The sequence below is a fragment of the Pseudochaenichthys georgianus genome, chromosome 19 (genome assembly GCF_902827115.2).
Source record: "Pseudochaenichthys georgianus chromosome 19, fPseGeo1.2, whole genome shotgun sequence".
NCBI classification, from domain to species: domain Eukaryota; kingdom Metazoa; phylum Chordata; class Actinopteri; order Perciformes; family Channichthyidae; genus Pseudochaenichthys; species Pseudochaenichthys georgianus.
In genome coordinates this window covers 17,821,299-17,843,355 of record NC_047521.1, presented here as the reverse complement: position 1 = coordinate 17,843,355, position 22,057 = coordinate 17,821,299, and the positions used below count along the sequence as shown (strand labels likewise).

Below are 22,057 nucleotides of genomic sequence, written 5' to 3'. Positions count from 1 at the left end.
AACTAAAGGTATTTCATATTTACCTCTGAATTATAGTGGAGTAGAAGTACAAAGTAGCATAAAATGAAAATGAAAATACTCAAGTAAAGTACAAGTATTTCAAATAAGTAAAGTACTTGAGTAAATGTACATAGTTACTTAACATGACAAACTGTCTAAATTGAGGGCAAATTCAACATAGGAAAGAAAAACATAAACTTAGACAGGCAACATGTCTGTTCAATCATGATCACTTGCTGTCCCTCCCCCTTACAAAAATCAATACATACATAAAAAGACAGACAGACAACCAACCATTGTTAATCTATGATTAATTTATTTAAAAACAAAACCTAATAATGCCATTTGTGCTTGCTCTGAGAAAGCAAAAAAAGTGACACTTTTGTTTTTTAGTAGCTGGTGATTCTTCTTATAGTAACCACAAGTTCTCTGCTCGTGTTATTGTTTTTCTTCATTTACAATCTACAGTGTTCTTTTGGATTCCCACACACAAATCTAACATGCACAAAAACAGAACAAAAAAGCACAACCAAAGAACACTACAGTGTATTAAAAAGGCACCTGCTCCCAGACACAGGCATTTTCTTTAATCCTACAGTTACATAGTTGCAGAGGGATGTTGTTAATGCAGCTTCAGTAGCAACGAGTCTCAACAATAACCCCCCGTGAGCAGTTCATAAAAATCATGTCCGTACCGACTCAAGTGAGGACTTCACCACATCACATTGACCTTTTTCAGGGGGACAGATGAGATACATTCAAGAGGTAACAAATTGAACTTCATCTCCTACAACAACAACTATCTTTCTCTGAAACATAATTCACATACTAGGCTGTAAAATACAATTCTCAGGTTAAGTAGAGTTCACATTGAAATGTCGATGATTAAAGGCGACCAGAGGAAACATGCAGTACAGCAGGTAGAGTGGTTTCATCTTGGCGGCGGGGGGGGTCCCTCAGCACGGGGGACTTAAAACAGATTGTGGGCTCAGAAATGCTTTAAATGTCAAATCTCTGATCGTTTTGCCATTAACATAACATACTTTTCTTTCTTTCACATGCTACGGTCAACAATCCTCCATAGGTTTCCATTTCAGGGATATTTCGTACATAGATTGGAAAAACTGGACAAAAAATGCAGGTTTATAATACTAAATAAAGCAATATGTTGACAGAAAAACATTAAAGTTAATTGTAACAAGCAGTGTTGTTTTATCACCGTCAACAAATCTTTCCGTATAAATATTCATTTAAATATCACATACCCAACTCCCATTCTTTTTATTGCCCTGACGATGAAGAATGTCAATTTCTAACATTCACAATGTCTTCACATTATCAATCTGACAAGAAAAATAGTAGACGTCCCCTCTAGTAGTCCAGGGAATTCATCAAACTTACTCTGCCCTTTCCACACACACTCCTCCTTTTTTAGTTGTGTGCACTCGTACACCACTATTAACATAGATGTACGTTTATGTTCAAAACAAAATGCCTTCAGATAAAGAATTACACATGTAAGACGAGAACTAAATACTGAGTGCTGTTGATCCTACAGTACAAGTTAAAAGCTGGTACATGTTCGGCTGCTCAATGCAGAGAGGTTTCGTTTTTCAGTTTGTATCTTTTTTAGAGTTAGTTTTCACAAACTGACTGACCCCATTTATTTTTGACACGTCCGAAAACAAGAAATGAAATTATATTGATCTCCTTGGTGTACCATCAAACCACTACAAAGTTCAAATAGATTAGCCTGCAGTTATGGAAAATTATTTCAGTATTCTGCATTTCATAGTAAACAAAGGATAAATTACGTCCTCTACATCCTAGAACAGAGACACTGTCTTAAAGAGACATGACGGGACTACACACTGGATATGTACCACTTATTTGTACCTCACTGTGTAATTCCTTTGTTTTGCGAAAGCCTAACGAGTCAGCAGAAATTGCTCTCAGCAGTGATGCTTTAACAGACTTCATACAATGTGTGTATAATACAGGAACAAACAAAATGGTGGTTATCCCAAATCTCTGCTTTCCCTGAAAGACATGACCAAAGAGTTTTCTGAGCTCATAGCATTTGAAAATGAGCGGGATGTGATGGCTGGTATGATGTTTTTTTTTAAGTGCTGTGCCATGTAACATTCATTGACACGTGAACAAAGTGTTACAAAAACACATAGATCACTTCTCATCAAACCCCATGAAGAAAAGTGGAACTGAAAGCACTTAGATATTAGTGGTTTGAATGCACTTAACTGTAGATGTTTGTGATTTTAGCTGCACCGGACTTATGACTTCGCCACGTAGATATTAATGCATGGCTTTTCTGATTTGCTGCCTATATTTTAAATCAGTATTAAAACGGACCTAAGCCGTCTATAAGGAGGATTAGTATTGGACATTTAGTGTTGCAAATCAAAATGTGTACGCATTTTGTAGGGACGAATCTATCTAATGATCCTATATTATTTAATTGACACCGGAGGGCGTCTTTATAAATGCACTGCGAACAAGAACCATTGTTCTCGTGGCATATGTACAGAGATTTGTTTTAAAAATTAGCCTTTCATCAGATTTCATTTTGACCAGTTGTTTCGGTATGATAGTAGAGTGCACTGAAATGAAAACAGCAGTCTTACAAACAAGCATAGTTTACGTGAAAATGCCTTTGTTGTTGGTTATGTTCACCAATATTTTCTATGCATATTTGTCTTGTTCACTTGAATAGATGAAAGGCAGCTTGCTTTGTTCGGATTGCTGTAAAACTCTTATTTTCTAACCTGCTTAAGTATATTTTGTGATAGTTTAAAATGTTGATCATTTTAAAACCTCATGACTTCACTGGTAAAGTTCACAAAGAGAGGATGATCCCTCTTCGAAGAGAACAATACATGTTGTTTTATCAGCTGCACAGTTCTAGTCTTAGACTGGAACAAAAAGGGAAGACTGGCTTTAAGGTCTCTTCCGGCTAACAGCTAACAGTTAGCGGCTGTTACGTGAAGGCACTTCCTGGTAAAGCTTTCCACAGAGTAGCACCTGGGATTGTTTAGAAGTAACCAGTAGAAGCCCCTTTATTGGAAGGAGCCTGGGCTGATAGGGTGGTGTCGGTCACAGCAGGGTGAAACCCAAGATGTACTGCAGTAATTTGTTCCGATTGGCCTGAGGTAGAAAGGTGCTGCTCAGCTCCAGAGTCGTCACCTGGTTCTCTTTTCTCTGCTTCAGGACCTGCAGGAGAGACGAGAAAGGCATGAAACCTACTTCCTTAACACTTTCTTTAAATAACTACAGACAACACATCATGTAATTATAAACTTGAAATATTTAATAAACACACTCTTACCCCAAGCTCTCTGAATGTCCTCACTGTGTTCTTAACCAGGTAATGAGTCGCACTTTCACCTGGAAGAAAGGAGATCAAACATACATAAACAAAGGCTGCAAATGACTTTATACCTTTTAAAATGTTCTTTAATTCATGGTTATTTAAGAAGTAGTCTTTGCTATGATATATATATTTCCTAAATTGAATTGTTTCATTTCAAATATGAAAAGATATTTGGTGTACATGGCTGATTGTGTAGATGGAAAACTAGATTATGTTGAATATCAGGTATTTTTGCAGATGTTATGTGACCTGCTCTATCGAAATCAGTCGCATTGACCCGGAGACACATTTTGAGTTGTATACACTGTTAGAAAGAGGAGATTCCTAGCTTTCTAATGATATCAGGATTGCTGATGTACTCCAAATATTAAGCAAAATATGTCACATTATATAATGACTGTCACCGAGTCATCATTTTGAGAAAAAGGCCTTCAAAGTTTCCTCTTGTCTGGAATCCATCGATCTGATTGATTATTAGCGGAGCAAATGATCAAAGTAGTATGGAGGGAAGATATTTTCGTTTGGATTACTGGTCTGGGGGAAGCTCTCGCGCGTGTGGTGTGTGTGTGTGTGTGTGTTGTGTGTGTGTGTGGTGTGTGTGTGTGTGTGTGTGTGTGTGTGTGTGTGTGTGTTTGTGTATTTTTTGTGTTTGTGTGTATTGTGTTTGTTTCCCGGGGAAAACCCTCGCGAGAAACACCGGCTGTTGTTATGCCTGCTGTGACGTCAAGTTACTCCGTTCTCCGCTTGTAATTATGCCGTTAAAAGCTTCAAAGTTGTATTTATCATCTGAATTTGCCGAAACAAGTTAATATTCTGAAAGCCAAGACTTTGTTTATTTGAAACCAGATTGAAAACAAACTGTAACGGACCCTGCCGTGTTATTTATGATTACTATACGCCTTACATTCATAATGTCAGCCGGAGGGAGGGGGGGGCGGCACTGCGGAACAGCCCAGTGCGAGTGAGAGCTGTTATCTTCCCTTTACAAGCTTCAAAAATGTATTTATCGTGTGATTTTGGAAATAAAAGTTTCATATTCTGAAAGCCAAGACTTTGTTTATTTAAAATCAAACAAAACACCCGAACCCCGGAAAACTTTTTTTTTCTCGCAAATCCACGTTTATTTTGAAATGAGCCGTTGCGACTTCCGACTGATTTCGATAGAGCGGGTCACATATACAAATTCAAGGATATATTTAACCTATCAATAAACTCTTAAAGTAAAAACATTTCTTAACTTAAAGCCTGTGTAAGATCCCAGATCAAATACAAAAATAATGAAACAAAGACTGTTTTTCTTTCATGTAAGCTAAACCGGGATGATGAAAAGTGGACAGTATGGAGGTAGATAGTGCAGTTTTTACCATAAGCAGCCACTCCTCTCTCTGTGCGTGTGAGCAGGTATCTGAAGAGCCGCTGGGTGTAGTCGGACTCGGCCATGGGCTGACTCAGACTGTGGACAAAGATGGCGGCGCCGCTGTAGGCCTCCAGCACGGGGCTGACGAGTCGCTGCAGGAAGACGAAGAACTCCTGATGCTCTGCGGAAACGCTCACCTGATTGACCAAAGAAACACAAGGAGGGGGAAAGACAACTTAAAAAGTGTTCTAAATGTTGGTGCAAGGCGAAAGGTTATGTTGGTTTAATCATAAAATAGACTACGTTTATGATGTTACTTAAACAGACCTTTAGATAGCGATCTCTCTGCTCCTCTCCAAAGTCACTGTCCTCATCCTCCTCGTCACTTCTCCAGGAAAGGGGCTCTGGGAACTTTTTGGGCCAAGGTTCCTCTGTGGGGCTGGGACTCAGTTCCTCCTGGTCCTCCCTGTCACACAACAACAAATGCATTTGATCGAGTTGGCCCACAGCCATCCATAGATGTTCCCCATGATACTTCTAGCACAAGTCACAGCTTTCACTTTTAGTTTTGTCCACCAGCAGTGAGGTGTGTATCTGTAAACTGACCTCTGCTACGTAGAGAACTCCATATTGGATGAGCCGCGCTATTGCGTCATGGAAAACCTGGTAAATAGTCTGACAGGGCTGTAGGAGACGGGAGGAGAAGGAAAAAACACTTTAAAAAATCAGTTTGAATCCATAACAAACATACAGGGACATCGAGAGGCAATTCAAACGTTTATTTTTGTTTAATGCAACGTTTAGATAGGGGCAGGACTTACTGGTGCCAGTGTCACTTCATTGACAAGGAAGTGAGAGAGCCCGGCGGCCTTTCGGATGAGCCTCTCCTGACTGAGGGGGAGGCTGCTGAGACCCTCGGGGGGGGGGTCAGACTCTGATTCAGCCACCAGCTCTCGCTGCAGGGACAGGATGCTGCAGGCTGGAGACACGTCAGGAACACATGTATTGGTTAGTCAAGAACTTTCTTTAGTTTAAGTTGTAAAGGTATTTTTGTTATATTTATAATAATAATAGTAATTATTTGTTTTATTAACTGTATCATTTAACAATTTGATTCATGATGTATTTGAAATGTGTTTATCTTGTTTTTTTAATATATCTATTCTTTATAGTTTTTGTTATTAAAGAGTGTTTCTCCTGTGTTTTTTGACATGTTTCTTAATATAGAGAAAACAAGGGCGGCAAACCAGGTTGGAAAATGATGCTTTTTAACAATCAATTTGAAAAATAAACAATTTGGTAGAGGACAATCTAGGCCTGGGATAGCTGAAGTCTGCCTGATGAGATGTATTATTGCATGTAGATGTAACATCAACAGCAAACAAGTGAAATATCAGTGACCACAGAACTCTACATACCGATGATTGCATCAGAAATGAAGACATGGAAAAGGCCGTTGCTGTAGAAGTTGAGCTCGAAAAGCGCTGGCACAGTCTGGCTCGGCGCGATGGTGAAACTCTCCGTTGCGGTTAGCGCTGCTGGTCCGTTGACGCAGTTCCCAGCAGGTGGAAGGGCACGCAACCACAACATCCGTCAGAGTTCCCCGAGAAGCCCATGTCAAAGTCCCGTGGAAAGGATCTCCTCCTTCATGTTGAAGAAGTCTTCACCAAACTTGGACAGCACCACCCCCTGGAGCAAAAGGCGGAGGCAACAGCTCAACAAATAAGTCAAAAACAAACTGATATCATGTGCGCCTCAAAATGTTATGCAGTATGAGAAAAAAAAGGTAGACGGGGCTTGAGTTTGCATTATGTCGAAGGTTGCAAATTCCTCAAAAGATAAAGTTATTTCAGTCATTTTTGGTCATCTGTCAACCTATTACATCAGTGTGACCTGCAGGAGGGCAGCGGCTCACCACTAGAGGAGGTAGCGAGGAAGAGGGAGCTCCAACACTGAGGGACTTTCATTACTTTCATGGGCAGAGGGTCATGTGACATTTGGATCACCTTGGTGTAACGGAGGGAGCGTGATGGGGAAAAGGAGTAGAAACTGAGAAACAGAGGGGCGAGGATGAAAAGGAAAAATGGAAGATGGTGCGGTTTACAGTGGGGAAGCACATGCAGAGCCATCTTACCTGTCTTGTCTGTACAGCAGGAGACCAGGCCTATAATGTGGTGGACATGATCGCTGATGACTTATTAGCCGCTGTGAGGGAAGACCAAAGAGAACACAATGAGCTACGCACACAGGCTGTTTAAGCAGCTGACCTGAAGTCGGTAAAAGTGACTTGAAGACGTAATTTATACATTTTTGGGACTGGGGAATTCATCTTCTTGTTACTCTTTAAATACAACTTCAAAACAAAAATAATACCTGATTCACGTGTGTTTAAAATAATTACAATTTCACAAATAATCAGCTTATAGACCTCAAATCATGTGACTAGAATCTATGACTGATTTTATGTTGGCAACCACATCTTTATAAATGATACATTTATTATTATTTCTCTTGCATCGTACCTACTGATAATAAAGTGTGCCATCATATACCATTGTGGAATGCTCCATAGAGGCATGTAGATATTATATTACACAAGAGTAAAAAAAGAGTTGATAACAACAATTACCTATGAGGCGTGTGTGTGTGTGTGTGCGCGTGTGTGTGCGCGTGCGTGTGCATGTCTAAGTACAAGGGTTACTAGTGGTCACGTTAAGCATGGCTCAAGTTCAGCGGTGTAAAGCATGTGTGAGCAGCGGTACTGCAATCCTCCCTTCTGCTGCTTCTCTATCCTCCCCTTCATCCCATTGGCTGAAAACAACATGCCATCCAGCAGGAGGCCTTGTGATTGGCTGGGAGAAAAACACAAATGCTTAGCGTAGGAGAATGCAGCTGAATGAGCTGGGGAGAACCGGTTTCTGTAGTGCTACCCTCATGGCAAGAAAAAGCCCTCAGTGATGTGGGGCGGATGGACGGATGCTGTGCTGTTTTTCAATTCATGCAGGCAGAATGAGGGATAGTGTTTCATGTGTGCTGCCTTAGTTCTGGCTAGCAGACGCACCTTTGAAACAGGATGACAATAAGACCATGTGCTGTATAGGAAACAGATATAAGAGCCTGATAAAGCTACATGTGCTCCAGTATTTGAAATAAAAGAGACATCCTGATTGAAAGACTTGGAATAGGATGACCTTATGATGATCCGTGACCTTTCACATGCATTTCTATTCTGCAAACTCAAAATATTGTTCTTGGTGAGGCTGATGGTGATCCCTTAATGTTGTATGCAGGAGGGCTATAGTGAGGGTGTGGTGAGTCCCCTGTCTGCGGGGCCGTGAGTTTCTTACTGAAGAGGACGTGCTTGGCCAGGTTGTTTATAAGTTGGCGCCTCACGATGTCCTCTGGCATCTCTCTGTTCTGCTGCTCCTCCTCCTGCCCCTCAAACAGCTGGGCATCCGGTCTGAAAGGATAACAAATCAACAATGTAAAGCCAAGTTTGACACATGTATTGTTATGCAAGCTTGATATGGCATGAATGACACACCAGTTCATTTCACAAATGAAGGTGGGGTAGGTAATTCACTTCAGAACACTTTTTATTATATTAAGCTGTAAAAAGCACGACCGGCCCGGCTTGTAAATGAAACCCTGCAGGGCACCATTTCTGTTGAGTCAGCTCTGCTAGCATGAGTTCAAACTTGTGTCCAAACCAGCTGTCATGGAGCGCTGCTGTCTTTGTTGATGTACTGTTTGACTGTATCCCTTTTATTTTGAAGGGCCTCTGAACTGCACTGACCTCTGCCAATGCTAACTCGAGTGCTGTGTGCTCAGATGTCAGAGAACAGAGCGTGCTGTGAAGTAGCAGGAGGGAGATGTCAAGTTTAGACTTGAAAGTTCATAATATTACAGGTGGGAATGTGGGGCCGCTGCTTTGTGGTCAGAGGAGGATGTGTGTGTGTGTATGTGTATGTGTATGTGTATGTGTGTGTGTGTGTGTGTGTGTGTGTGTGTGTGTGTGTGTGTGGTGTTTGTGTGTGTGTGTGTGTGTGGTGTGTGTGTGTGTGTGTGTGTGTGTGTGTGTGTGTGTGTGTGTGTGTGTGTGTGGTGTGTGTGTGTGTGTTGTGTTTGGCCTTACTGTGCCGAAATGATGATGGGCATCAAGGTTTGCTCCAGAGACACTGCTGGAGGAATATGGCGGTTTCTCTGGGAATCCAGGTACTCCTATATTAGACCCAAAAAAACACTGATTTAGTTGAGTAAATAAATATGAAGAAAACATGACATTTTATTGTAAGATTCCTACATTTTTAAGCTTTTTAATTATTTTAAGCGCTTTAAAGCAATACTTCCACCACAAAATAACTATGTGTATTTCAGTTACTCACCCTGTGTTACCGTGAGTTGTTAAAGAAAACTCAGAAGGACAAGTAGTGCCAACATGTGAAATATGTGACCGTGCAGTTAAAAGTAAGTTTGAAGCAGAAATGCATGTGTTCGGAAAGAAGTGGGCATAAGACTGGATAAATGAGACTTAGACTATAAAAGTTGTGTAAGACCTCGTAAATGTTTTATATTTTTGCTGATGTTAAACTCAACCCCGATTGTACTTAAATCATCAAAACGTTGGTGAGTCATGCATTAAACGCGATGTTTCAAAGTAAACATGTGTAGAGTCATTTTGTGGGTGAAGTGTTCCTTTAAAGGGTTAGCTGAGTGCTGTCATAGTTAGAGCTTCTTTTATTATATAAACCTGCGAAAAGTCACCTTTAAGGAGAAGGGCTGATTGAAGTCAACTCGAACACAACCGTAGTTCTTCCTCAGCATCCTAAACACTCCACATGCAATTCCCCACAAACTCTCATTCTTCTTAGGCTTGCCCTGGTGGGATGGAGGAGTTCAGATGGTTAAAATGTAGACTTGCATAATAAACAAACAACATGTAATAGCTGTCAACACCACACACAACACATTTTTACCACAGCTACAATTTCAAAAGTAAAATGCTATAATACCTATTCTGTTTCCTTTAATAACGGAGTTAAAAAACCCTTTGTTGCCAAAGCAAAAGGGCCCACAAACAACAGACGCCACCCGACACTCACCAGCTGCTCGCTATTATAGTTGCCCTCAAGAATACGATCATAAGAGATGCCAACTGGCACCACCAGCACGTCTGGGATCGACCCGGTCCACATTGTGTCTACCACGATGGACAGCATGCCCGCGCGCGCTGTAGACGGCTTCCCGCTGCGGGAGCGCGTGCCCTCCAGGTAGATCTCCAGAATACTGCTGCTGACGCAACAACTCCTCCGTGTACTGAGGGGAGAGCGATCAAACACAGAATGATGTGGAAGGGAGCAAGGTGGGGGAAGATGGATGATAAAAGCACGCACTGGATGTCAAAAACTGAGCAACTGTCTATAGGCTGTAAGTAGAAGGTCATAATACTTTGATGAAAATGCAATTCGCTGCCAAGTCTTTGAGATTCTGAAACACAACATTGCCGCGATTACAAAGATGGAGGTCAGCACTATGCAGGCTGGTGTACTGTATATGCATAGCCTGAATACAGATAAAGGTGAGAGGGGGGGCACCGACGGTTTGACCCCTAAACACACTGCGGGGAATGGGCACGTGCCGAGCCGGCGGTGTCGTAACAGTATCCCGCTGAGTACAGTAGATATACACAGCTGTCCTCTTGCTATGTCGACACTTTTGGGGAGAACATTATCCCGAAATGGATTGTGTGGCATTTAGATAAAGCCGTGAAGAGGACATGCGGTCTGTTTTCGGCTTTTACCAGAGCGACACGAAATTAAAGCGTCACATGACTTATTACCTTCTGCATGTGGAAGAGTTTGGTTGTCAAAATGTCTGTCAGCGACAAATGAAATGAATATTTTCCCATCTTAGAGCAGTGCATAGTCCACCCGTACACGGTGTGTTGGTGGAATGTGGTGGTGTTATATTTGCAGTACAAAGGGATAATATTTAGGTCATACTTTACAACCGTTGTTCTTGCCTTAAGCCGCTACCCTCTTATCTTATCTCTATCAAATAACTCAGCCTTTCCTGCGTCGAGTACCCTGAACTCTCTTCCACACACTCTAAACTTACAAATGAAAAGCAATTATCAACTTATCAACTGGGTGGTCTGGTACAATTAGACAAATCCACTGCTCAGGAACTATTTTGGTAGAAAACACATTAGCAGTCATTGACATTAGTTCTACTTCAGATGTTCTCAGTAGCTTGTTGATTCACATGTTCCAAATACTTGGAACAAAAAGGAACACGTCCAGTTTCTTATTCAATCTATTCAAAAGGCTTGGAGCAGTGAGTTTTCTTGAGGTACTTATCCTACCAGTGTCACGGGGACTTGACACATTAACCAAATAACGGTTGAGTTTGATGTAACATCGACAGTACTTTAAAAACAATATGTAAACCATTTTAACAGGCATTTGAAGGTCAAATTTATCATGATTTTGACCCAGTCCTGACTTAGTCATTTTAAAGCAGTCTACTGAACTTAGTTACTCAAGAGTTTTAAATGTCTAAGTAACTTATTTAAAATGCATAAAAGTATCGACTGATAGTGCAGCACACTGGGGGGGGGGGGGGGGGGGGGGGTGGGGTAGAAAAGCACTAACATTATGTAAGAAAAGCTTTTAACCCTCCCTGTCCATCACTCAGGAATGAAACGAGCACACCGAGCAGAAGGCATGAAGACAGCATGCAGTTACATAAGCAGCCATGCCAAGAAACACACTCAACATTTCGTGAATTGAGGAAGAGTATGCTAAACCAGCCTTTATTGTAGAAGAGAAACAGACTCGTGGGACTTACTGCGTGTAAGAGTGATCTGTACAAAACGTCTTTCTTATCTCCCGTCTCGTCCATTCTCCGCCGTATGAAGAATCCTCCAAGTTTTCGGATTAGAGTGCTAAAAAAGAAAAAGAACGATCACATGGCTTCAATGTTAAGCAGCGGCGATTTGACGGTTCAGATATCACGTAAGGCCAATCATGTTGATATTGGCTTCGCTGTGATTAAAGGGCAATGCTGTACTGTAGTAATGCACCTTCAAAGTCATTATTGGGAATATTCACTGTGATTTAAACAACGAAGTGATGATGACAGCTGACAACGGTGGTCCTCTACCATTTTGAACAAGCGAATTTGCATGAAATGACCGCCTCTACACATTTTTTAGCTGAACCCTTCAGTTGTGTATACCTCTATAACTATCTACGCTATTTTGTATACAGATATATTTTAGGCATTTCTCCTTTATTGGAGAGGCAGGGCGAGGTGAAGAGGCATGGATGACATGCAGCAAACAGCCAATAGTCGATGTGTGGCGACCGCTTGTTGTGTTCCTGTTCTCGGTAAAGATGTCCCAGGATGTACTACATAAGATCTGGACTGACACTTCAAAAGCAGGTTATGATAAAACAGCTTCCCGACTTGTTGTAAGATTAGCTTCCCTGCTATTTGTATTCCATAGATGTACAATTGTCGTCCATCTCACTCTTTTGTACAATGGTATAACAATGTCGTGGTATTTTCGTTCTTGCTTTTAGGATGTCTCTCACCCTCTGGCAAACGGACTATCGGTGAAAACTAGCCTTTTGGCTAACTCGAGTACTTTTACATGTTTTTAATATGTTGATTAATGTACACTGTCCCTTGTTTTAAATAAATCAATTCAATTCAGTTCTGTGCTAAATCCTCTCTGATCTACTTCCGAGGAATTCCCTTCCTTCTGATATCAAACTGATCTTTGAGTTCTCCCTTACTCAGAGCCTTCCGTTGCCAGACGATCAAACCTGACGTGAGGCTTCGTGGGCTTTTTACCTGAGGATAGGGATGCTAAGGTTGTTCCCAGCTGCGATGTGAGGGGCTTTGATGTTGTGACAGAACAGGATCAACGTGATGAGCAAGTAGTCGATGTGGGATTTGTGAACGGGAAGGAAGACCATGGGCACATTTTGCTGTAAAGACAAGACAAAGAGGATTTGAATATAAACACAGATGGAACAATGACAAATACAAACTGTATCTTCTACTTTAATCTATTGCCTCCAGCTAATATAGAACACATTTGTAATGATCAATGTGTGTATTTCTTGTTAGACCATTTGTTTAGCGGTCACAAATATGTGTACAATTACAATGCAATACATTGTTGCACGTGTTGTGTAGAAGACCATGTATAGACAGTATTGTTTATCTTTTGCTGACCTCTGTCGCAGCTTTTTTGACCATTTCCAGCTGACCCTTGTGGATCTGGATGCTCCAGAAGAAACCATTAAAGAGCCTCAGGAGGACCCAGCCTGTCAGCCTGGACAGAAAGAAAAGAGTGAGAAGATGTGCAACAGAAACAAACGGTCCAAACGTTTAGCTGTGGGAAAATATAGTGCATTTTGGAGTGAGGTAACATTATATAAGTCTGGATGAACCATTTGCTTTGGAGCATTCAAATCTCGATTCCGAATATGAGCGCGACGCTTTGGTTTGAACTTCGTAGCACATATTTATTGAGTACAGCGCTGGTTATAAGCCCAGCAAAAGCAAGTGAGCTAAGATTTGCAGTACGTACCTGATGAAGGCCGGTGAAATGTTGGCCACCATCTCCTGAAGGAAGGCCCGGGCTTTCTGCTTCACTTTTCGGACCGCTTTGTGCTCCTGGCCAGGTTGTGTTCCTGCAGCGTCCAAATCCGTGGCTACATCCGCAATCGCACTCTCCACCCTGCCATGGACCAAAGCACATCACAGACATGCTGTAAGTGGGGGAAACCACGGACTCTCGTGATGCTCAGGTGCACATCGATGGCTCGTCGGGCCGTTACCTGCTGTTGTTGAGCACGTTGTCCACTACGTTCCTGGTGAACATGTCCTTGTTGACATCTCTCTCCATGACAAACAGCACATAACTCAGCCTGCGCGCCAGCCAGCCCCGCTGCCTGCATGAGCGCGCACACACACCAATGTCAAAACATGTAAAGTAGAAAACACATTCTTAAATATACTTTGTAGACGGTGGGGCTAACGAATGTATCAACACATTTTTCAATCGATTAGAAATATGTATTATTGATATTCGAAAAGGAAAACTTGCGCGGCTCTCATGTCAGGGGTACTTGAGTGAGTGACATGCAGGCTCTGCATGCACAGCAAACCACCAATCACAATCAAATCTCCAAAACAAACGGACCCGGTGATTAAAGGTAAAAACACTGAATAAAGTAGTTTCAGGTGTTTCTCCAGGGCAGTTCGCCGCTGCTAACCGAGTTAGCTCAGCTTGTTGCTCTGATAAGATCCAGACGTCCGTGACTAAAATCCTTCATCCGGTTAAATATAGTTAAAAGAATACCAATTGTATAGCATTAAAGTTCAAGAAAGGGTGGTTTGCGGGGAAAAAAAACGGTCTTTTCTTCAATTCCTGTATGTTTTCTTATCGTAATATATATCGCAAGGGGGGGGGGGGAAATCGCAATGTGAGTTTTTTCCAATATCGTGCAGCCCTAATACTGTATATAGTTGAACTGATCATAGTTTACACACATTTCAAGACAAACTAGGTATTCGCTGGTAACTGTACACATGTTCAGAGATCAGCTTTGGCTGACATATCGATTACATGCATGCAGCTTTCTTGCGACAATGCCTGTGTTTGTGTGAGTTGAACTTATGACACACACATGACTGTGTTAGCCAACACTAATACCGGTGCATATTGACCTAAGCCCATCAAGGCCCAAGAATGTCTCTGTCTACATGCTAATACACAGCAGTGCTATCCAAAACCTCCTACTGTTTGAGGTATTAAGGAGCCTTGCTCAGCTTTGCCTGCTCAGGTCAGTCACTGGATGCATCTGTCCGGTGTCTACTGACAAACACTTTCAATTATTCATCAGTCTACCTTTCCACTGTTTCACAGATCGGCCTTCTTGATTTAAAGCTATTTATTATACACAGGATGTTATGATTACCAGTGTCTGTCTGTACTGTTTTGATTGTACTGTACAGGAGGAGGTATAGAGATACGCTTGGTTCAGGTGCAGTTAAAAAGGTCATCAGGTGAGAAGACGGTGAACGTCGGCAGAACCCCGTGTAATGAGATGATGTTATAGCGGTGGAATGCTAGACTTTGCTTTGTTTACCTGGTGTGGGTCTCATTAATGAAGATGACATTGCGCAGTCCCAGAGATGGAATACTGGGGTTGAACAGTTTCTCCTGCGACCAAAACAAAAATGATTATTATTATGAGGAAGACAACAGTATCAGAATAACTTTGACTAAGAGCCTTACGGCCCGTCCACACAGCGGCGTGCGTTGAAGCTTCCAACGCTTCTGCCCATTCACTTTGAATGGGGTGACGTCACTTTTAGCCGAACTGCATTTTGGGAAGCGACGTGGAGCGTTGCTGGCGTTGCTCGCTTCAAAAGTTGAGCAATGTTCAACTTTTGACGCCTCGACGGAGGCGTCAGCCAATCGAATCATATGCCAGTACAAGCTCTAGCCAATCAAACCGCGTGCTTGTGTGTCTGGGGCGGGAGATTCATGTGATTGGTTGTTGGTCGAGTGTCAGACACGCCCGCCGGCAAGCGTCACGGCGCTGTGTGGACGGGCCGTTAGAGACAGCAATGGGTTTGAAGATTTGGGAAACAATCGACTTGTCTTTGACCAGCACTGAGCTCATTATAGGATTTTCTTTTGCAAGCAATGCGGACCGAAATTCAAATGAGAAATCTTTACAGAGGTAGACGAGCTGGAGCCACCGATGTGTCACCTTGGGCAAGTGTGTCAGACCACATTTGCATGGTGTTTTATTCGCTTGTCACACACTAATGTACTGCGTTACCTGTTACCAATGCTGTGGGGAAACGTACTCCCCACGCTCAAACCAGCAATAACTCATGCTGAACACACTGTTTTAAAATAAATGTGTTTAATGACTGTTGCCTAAGCGGTTACAAATGGTACGCCTGAGGCCTTTTAGTAGGCGAGTGTTTCTAGCATCTTTTAGAGACGTTACAAGAAAGGTTGGCCTTGGATCGTGAGAACAAAATGTGGAAAACCAAACCGTGGCAAATGTAGCACATATCGTATGTGTTTTTTTATTTGGATGTATAGAAGTGCTGCAAAAACGATTATTTTAATGATGGATTATGTTCTAGATTAATGGATAAATCGTCTAAAAAAATGGCAGAAAATAGATCAAAATAGTAGACAATTAAACCCAATCTTAAATCACGATTGATTCACATACAAATGATTTGGTGCTTAGATGGACTTCTTGTGTCTTCAGTCTCTACATTCTTTTTTGGAAGGTGTAGGTGTACTTTTAGTTGTACATTTTCTCCTGAGTCTTAAACATTTACATTAGAGCAGATAATCCCCTGGACCCGACAAGAGTCCAGCAAAGGGACTCGTGTTAGAGATTATGAGCTCTGGTTTAGCATTACCCAGCTCTGTGGAGTGCAGGAGTGACAGCAGCGGCCCACAAAGGGCCTCTTTCTGCTCAGCAGGCCCTCCTTCCACGTGCTGGCGACGCAGCGCAGGACAGAGGGGCTGGTGCTGCGATCCTGGGGACACAGCCACATACACAAATCATTGAAGGTAAAGGCATGATTATAGATTAAACACACTGACAAGATGTGTAATGCTGAGCCCAGTGTATAACAGCATTAGCGAGATGCATCGATCGGTGTGTCTTACCGAGTCATCGTTGGGATGTTTCCAGCGGTTAGTCCACTGCTCTCCATTGTTGACCTGCAGCAACAAGCCGTCTGACAGCGCCATGTTCTCTGCCGTCCTTATCGCTCCCTCCAGATCACACACCACTAGCTGGCAAGCTGGCAAGACACAGATATCACAGTCATATTTTAATGCAGCCATCGCTCCGGGTAATATGTATTGTTCCCTTTTAAAAGCAAGAGTATCGTCTATTAAATATACCTGGCATTCGACACAATTCACTTTTTACGAAGTAAGATCACATTTGAAATAGACCAACATAAAACTACTGACAGTTGCAAAACTTTATCGCCTCATTATTTCAATTTGTATTTAAGATTTAAATATTTATTATGAAGATGATGAACTACACTTTCTGTTAGCCATGTGTTCACTCTAGACAAGGTTATTATTATAATAAACAATACTAGAGACATTACAACCTGCCTCAAGCTTTCGCTGAAGTCAGCACACATGTCACTAAACATGGGCCGTTTCTCAATCTCGAGGAAATATTTCAAGGATGCTACGTCATCGAGTGCCGCCAATCTCCAGCATACTTGGAATTCCACCGAGGCCGCGTCCTTGGTTTGGGGGTAATTTCCATGGATGTATAGGTAATTTCGAGCTGCACATGGGTAGACTTCGCGTCCTTACAATCCCCACAATGCTTTGCGCACGGACCAATTTCAAAAACCCTTGCGGAGAATTGCTGAACCGACGCAGCACACATTTAAATGTAAGTATGTAGTGGCGTAGAACATGTGTTGGTAAATATGTTACTTTGTTACATTTGTTTGTTATCACCAAAAATGTGTTCCGTGAAAGTAAAGCAAGTTCATAATTAGACAGACATTGTGAGGTATTTATTTTCGGTACAGTTTATGTTGAAACCGTTAGAGAGAGGCACACTTGCTAGTCTGTTCCATTCTTCTTCGTTTTCCGAAGCCGTGGCTTGGAAGCATACTGGCTTCGTTTCTGAAGGAAGTGACTTGGAAGTACGCGACTACCAAGCCAGCATCCTCGCGATTGAGAAACAGCCACTGTCTTGTCTACAATGTCTTTGTCAAAGTGATTCTATTCATTATTTCACAATGAAGGACTTTTATTTATGGTGCCCTTTTATGTAGTGTACGTGTTGTTCTGTGTTTTTTTTTGTCTAGCTGCGGAGGGATATTGGATGTACATTTTATATCAGCCAGCTCTGTTGCAATAACTTTCCACTGTGCAAAAGAATCAATATAATAAGTAGAATGCATAGATTACAGTGGAAGATATAGAGAAGATACTCAATGCCAACATACTGCATGTTGTGTGACAATGGGATTGCTGCTACGTACTTATGTTATAACAATTTGATGATGTGAATATTATATTAAAACAATGATTGGTGTTGTGATGTATACATGTTGCCCTCCACACCCTGGAACATCTGCCTGCTGCTCAGCATTTTCACTGAATTAAGGATTAAGCATACAACAGCTGTTACCAGCCTCACTTCAACAGGAAAACTAGGTGTATCTAAAGGCTAAAATAATGTGCACCACTCCCCCATGATGCATCACCCTGCTAGAAGGAGAGGCTTCAATGAACACCTGTTTGCTCCAGTTATGCCATTTTCTAAATAATATCAGGATGACGTTGTTTTACTAGTCCCAAGAGCCTTTGAGTACAATTAATGGGCTGATCTCCTGCAGTTCAAATAACCAGCAACACTCCAATGAAGAACGTTTTGTGCCTTACACCGAAACCCCTGAGACTGAAGGAGCTTTCAGAAAAGCAAGGTCGCTATGTTAAAGAAACGTCTACAATGCAAAGCAAAAGGCTGGGATTATTTTACCATTGTTCATGAACACTCCAATATCATTTTACCCTTGTTTACGACTATATTTGACTTGTTATAGTCTCACTTCTGCTTGTTTTAAATACCACAATTTACTAGTAGGGTCAATTACTTCCTCATTTGAAACTCAAAGTTATTCAGAATTCAAACATCTTCCTTTCCCGTATGCAAATCAGGATTTATCCACATTTAAAAAAGAAATTAAACGGACAGAAAACTTCCTTGAAATGTACAAAGGTTAAACTCATATACAGTATATCTAACGTCAGTAAACATGTATATTTAGACACCAGAGCTAAGAGCAATAACAGTTAACATTTGCATATCTTGTTTACAGTAGCAGTGGGTACATAATACTCGAGCGCATACTGTAAAATGTTACAACACACAAGTTGCTCAACTCCACATTACATCATATTAGGGAATCTGGAACTATACCCAGAGGATGATTGGGATGATTCACTCTATAAATATCTGTTGCAGCAGGTTAGTTAGCTCCCGGGCCATTCCAAAGACATTTATCCTCATTTGATTTGTGCCTACTGGCTATGGGTTTCAGCAGACCGATGTGCCGTGTACTGCACACCTAAAGGTTAACTATCTTTAAATAGCTTCTGGTAGTTTATATTAAAGAGTATTTACCGGATAAGAGCTGGGCCTTTGAAACTTGTTAGAGGCGGTAAAGAGGGGCAACAAAATAGTTGCACAAATTGAAGTACGGTAAAGTAATTGTCGTATTACTTATAAAGTATTGAACTCTACAGCTTCAGCTACTCAAAATGGCGTGGCTTTTCTCAAGTGATAAAAGTGGAATTAATTGTCAAATATGGATCCTTAATATCCCAGTTCATTGCAGCTTTGATTGATATTCTGCGAATGTTTTGATGATTTAAACACTGAATAATATTGTACTTTGTTCTGACCACAACAAACCTGATAAATACTGGTTTCATTCTGTATTGGTTACTTTTTGTTAACCTTTTCAGTAAATTGGAGGTGTGCCGTGTCTTGGCCCCAAATAAATACAATTTCTGTTGTTCCGCAATTGTTCATTCCAATAATAAAATACAGAGTGAAGAGTACAACAGCCTCGAGACGTACAAAGAGGGTACTAAAGTAATTAACAGCAAACACATACAGGGCCCCTGTAAAAGGCTAGTGAGTAACTCAATTATTTAATATTTTCACACCAAACATTTAAGAGTCTGTGTGCAAGTTAAGGGGGGAATGTAAGTCCATTTTCAGTGAATATTATGCTTGAGGGGGACAGCATACGTTCCAGCTTAACTGGTCCAGCAGCACATGAATGCCCTGTAAGCCTTTGTGCTGTTGCAGTGCTGTGGTGCTAGTAGGCGATACGCACACTGATGAGGTAAACTGGGCTTTAAAAAAGGGGGTCAATGGCCGAGAGTACTCCCCTTGATGGGGTGACTTTGCTGGAAGCAAAACAAAGCAGTTGAAGGGTGAGGAGCTGTGGGGATTAAGGAGCAGAAGAAGGTAGCCATAATTAAAGATTAGCAGAAAAGTAAATCTATTGGCTGATATAGAGTTTAGTTTAGAATTCATACACTATCAATAACTTAACAACACCAAAACATACATATCATATCATATCCACGACTACCATTATATATATGATTATGTTAATTGGAGCTTTTTATATATTTATTAAAATAGTATACCTTTTTCCTACATAGGCTACTCGTGTAAACGTATGGTTTATTTTACATTACAGTGCTGTTCTTTGTGTTTGTTCTGCAAAAAGTGTGACAAACTTCTTATCATTCAAATCGTATCGTATAATTAAGTATCTCAGCATGATAGAAATTCAGAGCTAATGTTAAGATGTAAAAATGCAGTTTTTACAGAACATACTACCAATATTCAAGATTTACGTATACCAACTGATGCAGGCTATGGTCCTTACCTTATATATCAAGGGAAACAATTTCCCAACAAAGAAACAGTTGCAACATAGATAACAAACATGCCAACAGCACATTCTGCTGATTTTAGATAGTACTGGGCAAACACCAGTATTGATTAAGGAGTAAGGGTTACACCAGAGGATGCTTATCTTTGAGAAGACAACACCATCTCTGTTTGGATTCACTGCACGGGAATACAGTAGGTTAATCCGACTCAGGCGCTCCAAACTGTCTGCAATAAGCAGGTCAGGCAGCAGAAGTCTCACAGATGGGGTGCAGTCAGATAACTAGCTGTGCAGACAACAATGGCACAAACCAGGCAGCAGGGTGTCTGCTTAACATACATATTAACGCCGAATTGTTTGGCTGCTAAAATGTCTTAACACTATCTGGTTTAAAGGCGGTTTATTTGGTGGTGAACATGTTAAATTAAATGTGCAGTTTCATTCACCGGGTCAGGCACATTATATGGCATGCTGCCGAGCCTCATGTGGCAAACCTGACGTTAGGGTTTACGCAGAATGTAATCCCTTTAGCTTAACGTTGGGTTAGTTAATGAGAAGGCGGTTAAAGCTATTTGTAAATCACTAAAGCCAGCCAAAGTAAGATATATACTGTCAAGGGGTCTGCTTTGACTCAATGTCAATGTAAAGTTAACCGGCTAACGTGAGGTTATATGCCACTAAAATAGGCCCTGACTGTGTTTAGCTTTCACCATTCACAAATATGTCAACGCCGTCGAGGAATCTATTGTTACAATGCAGTTATTGTTTCCATGACAATAACGCGCGGCTTTAGTAACAGTTACTTCAACGTTGCCGATGTAGCTATAGCGCTAGCTCGCTCCTAGCCATGGCTCGCCAGAACGAAATCTCCCTTACCTTGAACGTTGTGTTACGCTGACTCATATCTCAAAAATAAACTCGTCGACAAAATTGCAGCCAGCCTTGTGGTTCGTTGTTGAGTGCCCGTGTCTCCCTGCAAGAGCTCCACTCTCCTCTGAATACTGGACGGCTCAGCTCTGACAGACACAAATGTGTCACAGGACAGGAGGCAGGAGCACTGTTATTTTTGGTGTAGAGGTGATCTACCGGCGGTGCAGTACTGCCATCAACCAGGAGAGGGCAGAACTGGCCGATCAGATCCATATAAAGATAGATGGCATTCATATCTTAAGCCTAAAACTAATACATATAATAATAGTTATATGCATGTTATTTGTTGTACTGAATTGTGCACATTTTGACTTTACTTGTTTGGACATTTTCCTTGAACTGCTTAGGTTTTAATAAAATATCTCTATTTTTTCTTTATTGCACATTCCTTCTTTTATTTATTATGTGTATCTACATCATATTATTGAATCTGTTATTGGACATTTTAATTTAACTTCTTATGTTTGTACAAATATTATACATCTATTTTTATTTTATATATTTTTGCACAATATTACTTTTAGTATGAATATTTATATTCTATTTTGTTTATTTACATTATTTTTGTTTTATTCTAAACTATAGAGCAGCTCTCCCAAGTGCAATAGGGGTGAATAAAGTATTTTGATTAGATAAAACATTGGAGAGTAAAAACACTAACACAAAGATTCGACGTTTTAGAAACTAGAGTTCTTAAAACATGGACATAGTGCGTCACCCAGTGGTCAGATATACACATTACATTTTATGGAGCGTACCACTGTGCTACGGTGGGGGTGATCTATTAATACACTCAGTTTGACTATAGAACTATATTAAATCATAGATACAACATAAAATATCAAAATCTTTAATGAAAT

The 22,057-nt window shown here is 41.1% G+C and overlaps 1 protein-coding gene across 1 annotated transcript; it reads right to left on the bottom strand.

The window, feature by feature from the left end:
* Nucleotides 1-294: 294 nt before the first annotated feature.
* Nucleotides 295-21,346, bottom strand: gpam (glycerol-3-phosphate acyltransferase, mitochondrial). Its single transcript, XM_071206831.1, is given in 24 exon segments — nucleotides 295-3,228; nucleotides 3,344-3,402; nucleotides 4,753-4,942; nucleotides 5,073-5,211; nucleotides 5,353-5,429; nucleotides 5,567-5,724; nucleotides 6,164-6,332; nucleotides 6,335-6,373; nucleotides 6,375-6,459; nucleotides 6,905-6,950; nucleotides 8,093-8,205; nucleotides 8,881-8,966; nucleotides 9,510-9,623; nucleotides 9,848-10,027; nucleotides 10,029-10,061; nucleotides 11,595-11,691; nucleotides 12,606-12,742; nucleotides 12,993-13,092; nucleotides 13,351-13,500; nucleotides 13,601-13,714; nucleotides 14,915-14,988; nucleotides 16,221-16,340; nucleotides 16,474-16,610; nucleotides 21,144-21,346. Coding segments are annotated over 23 exon segments (2,481 nt in total). The 5' UTR covers nucleotides 16,558-16,610; nucleotides 21,144-21,346; the 3' UTR covers nucleotides 295-3,111.
* Between the last annotated feature and the right edge of the window lie 711 nt (nucleotides 21,347-22,057).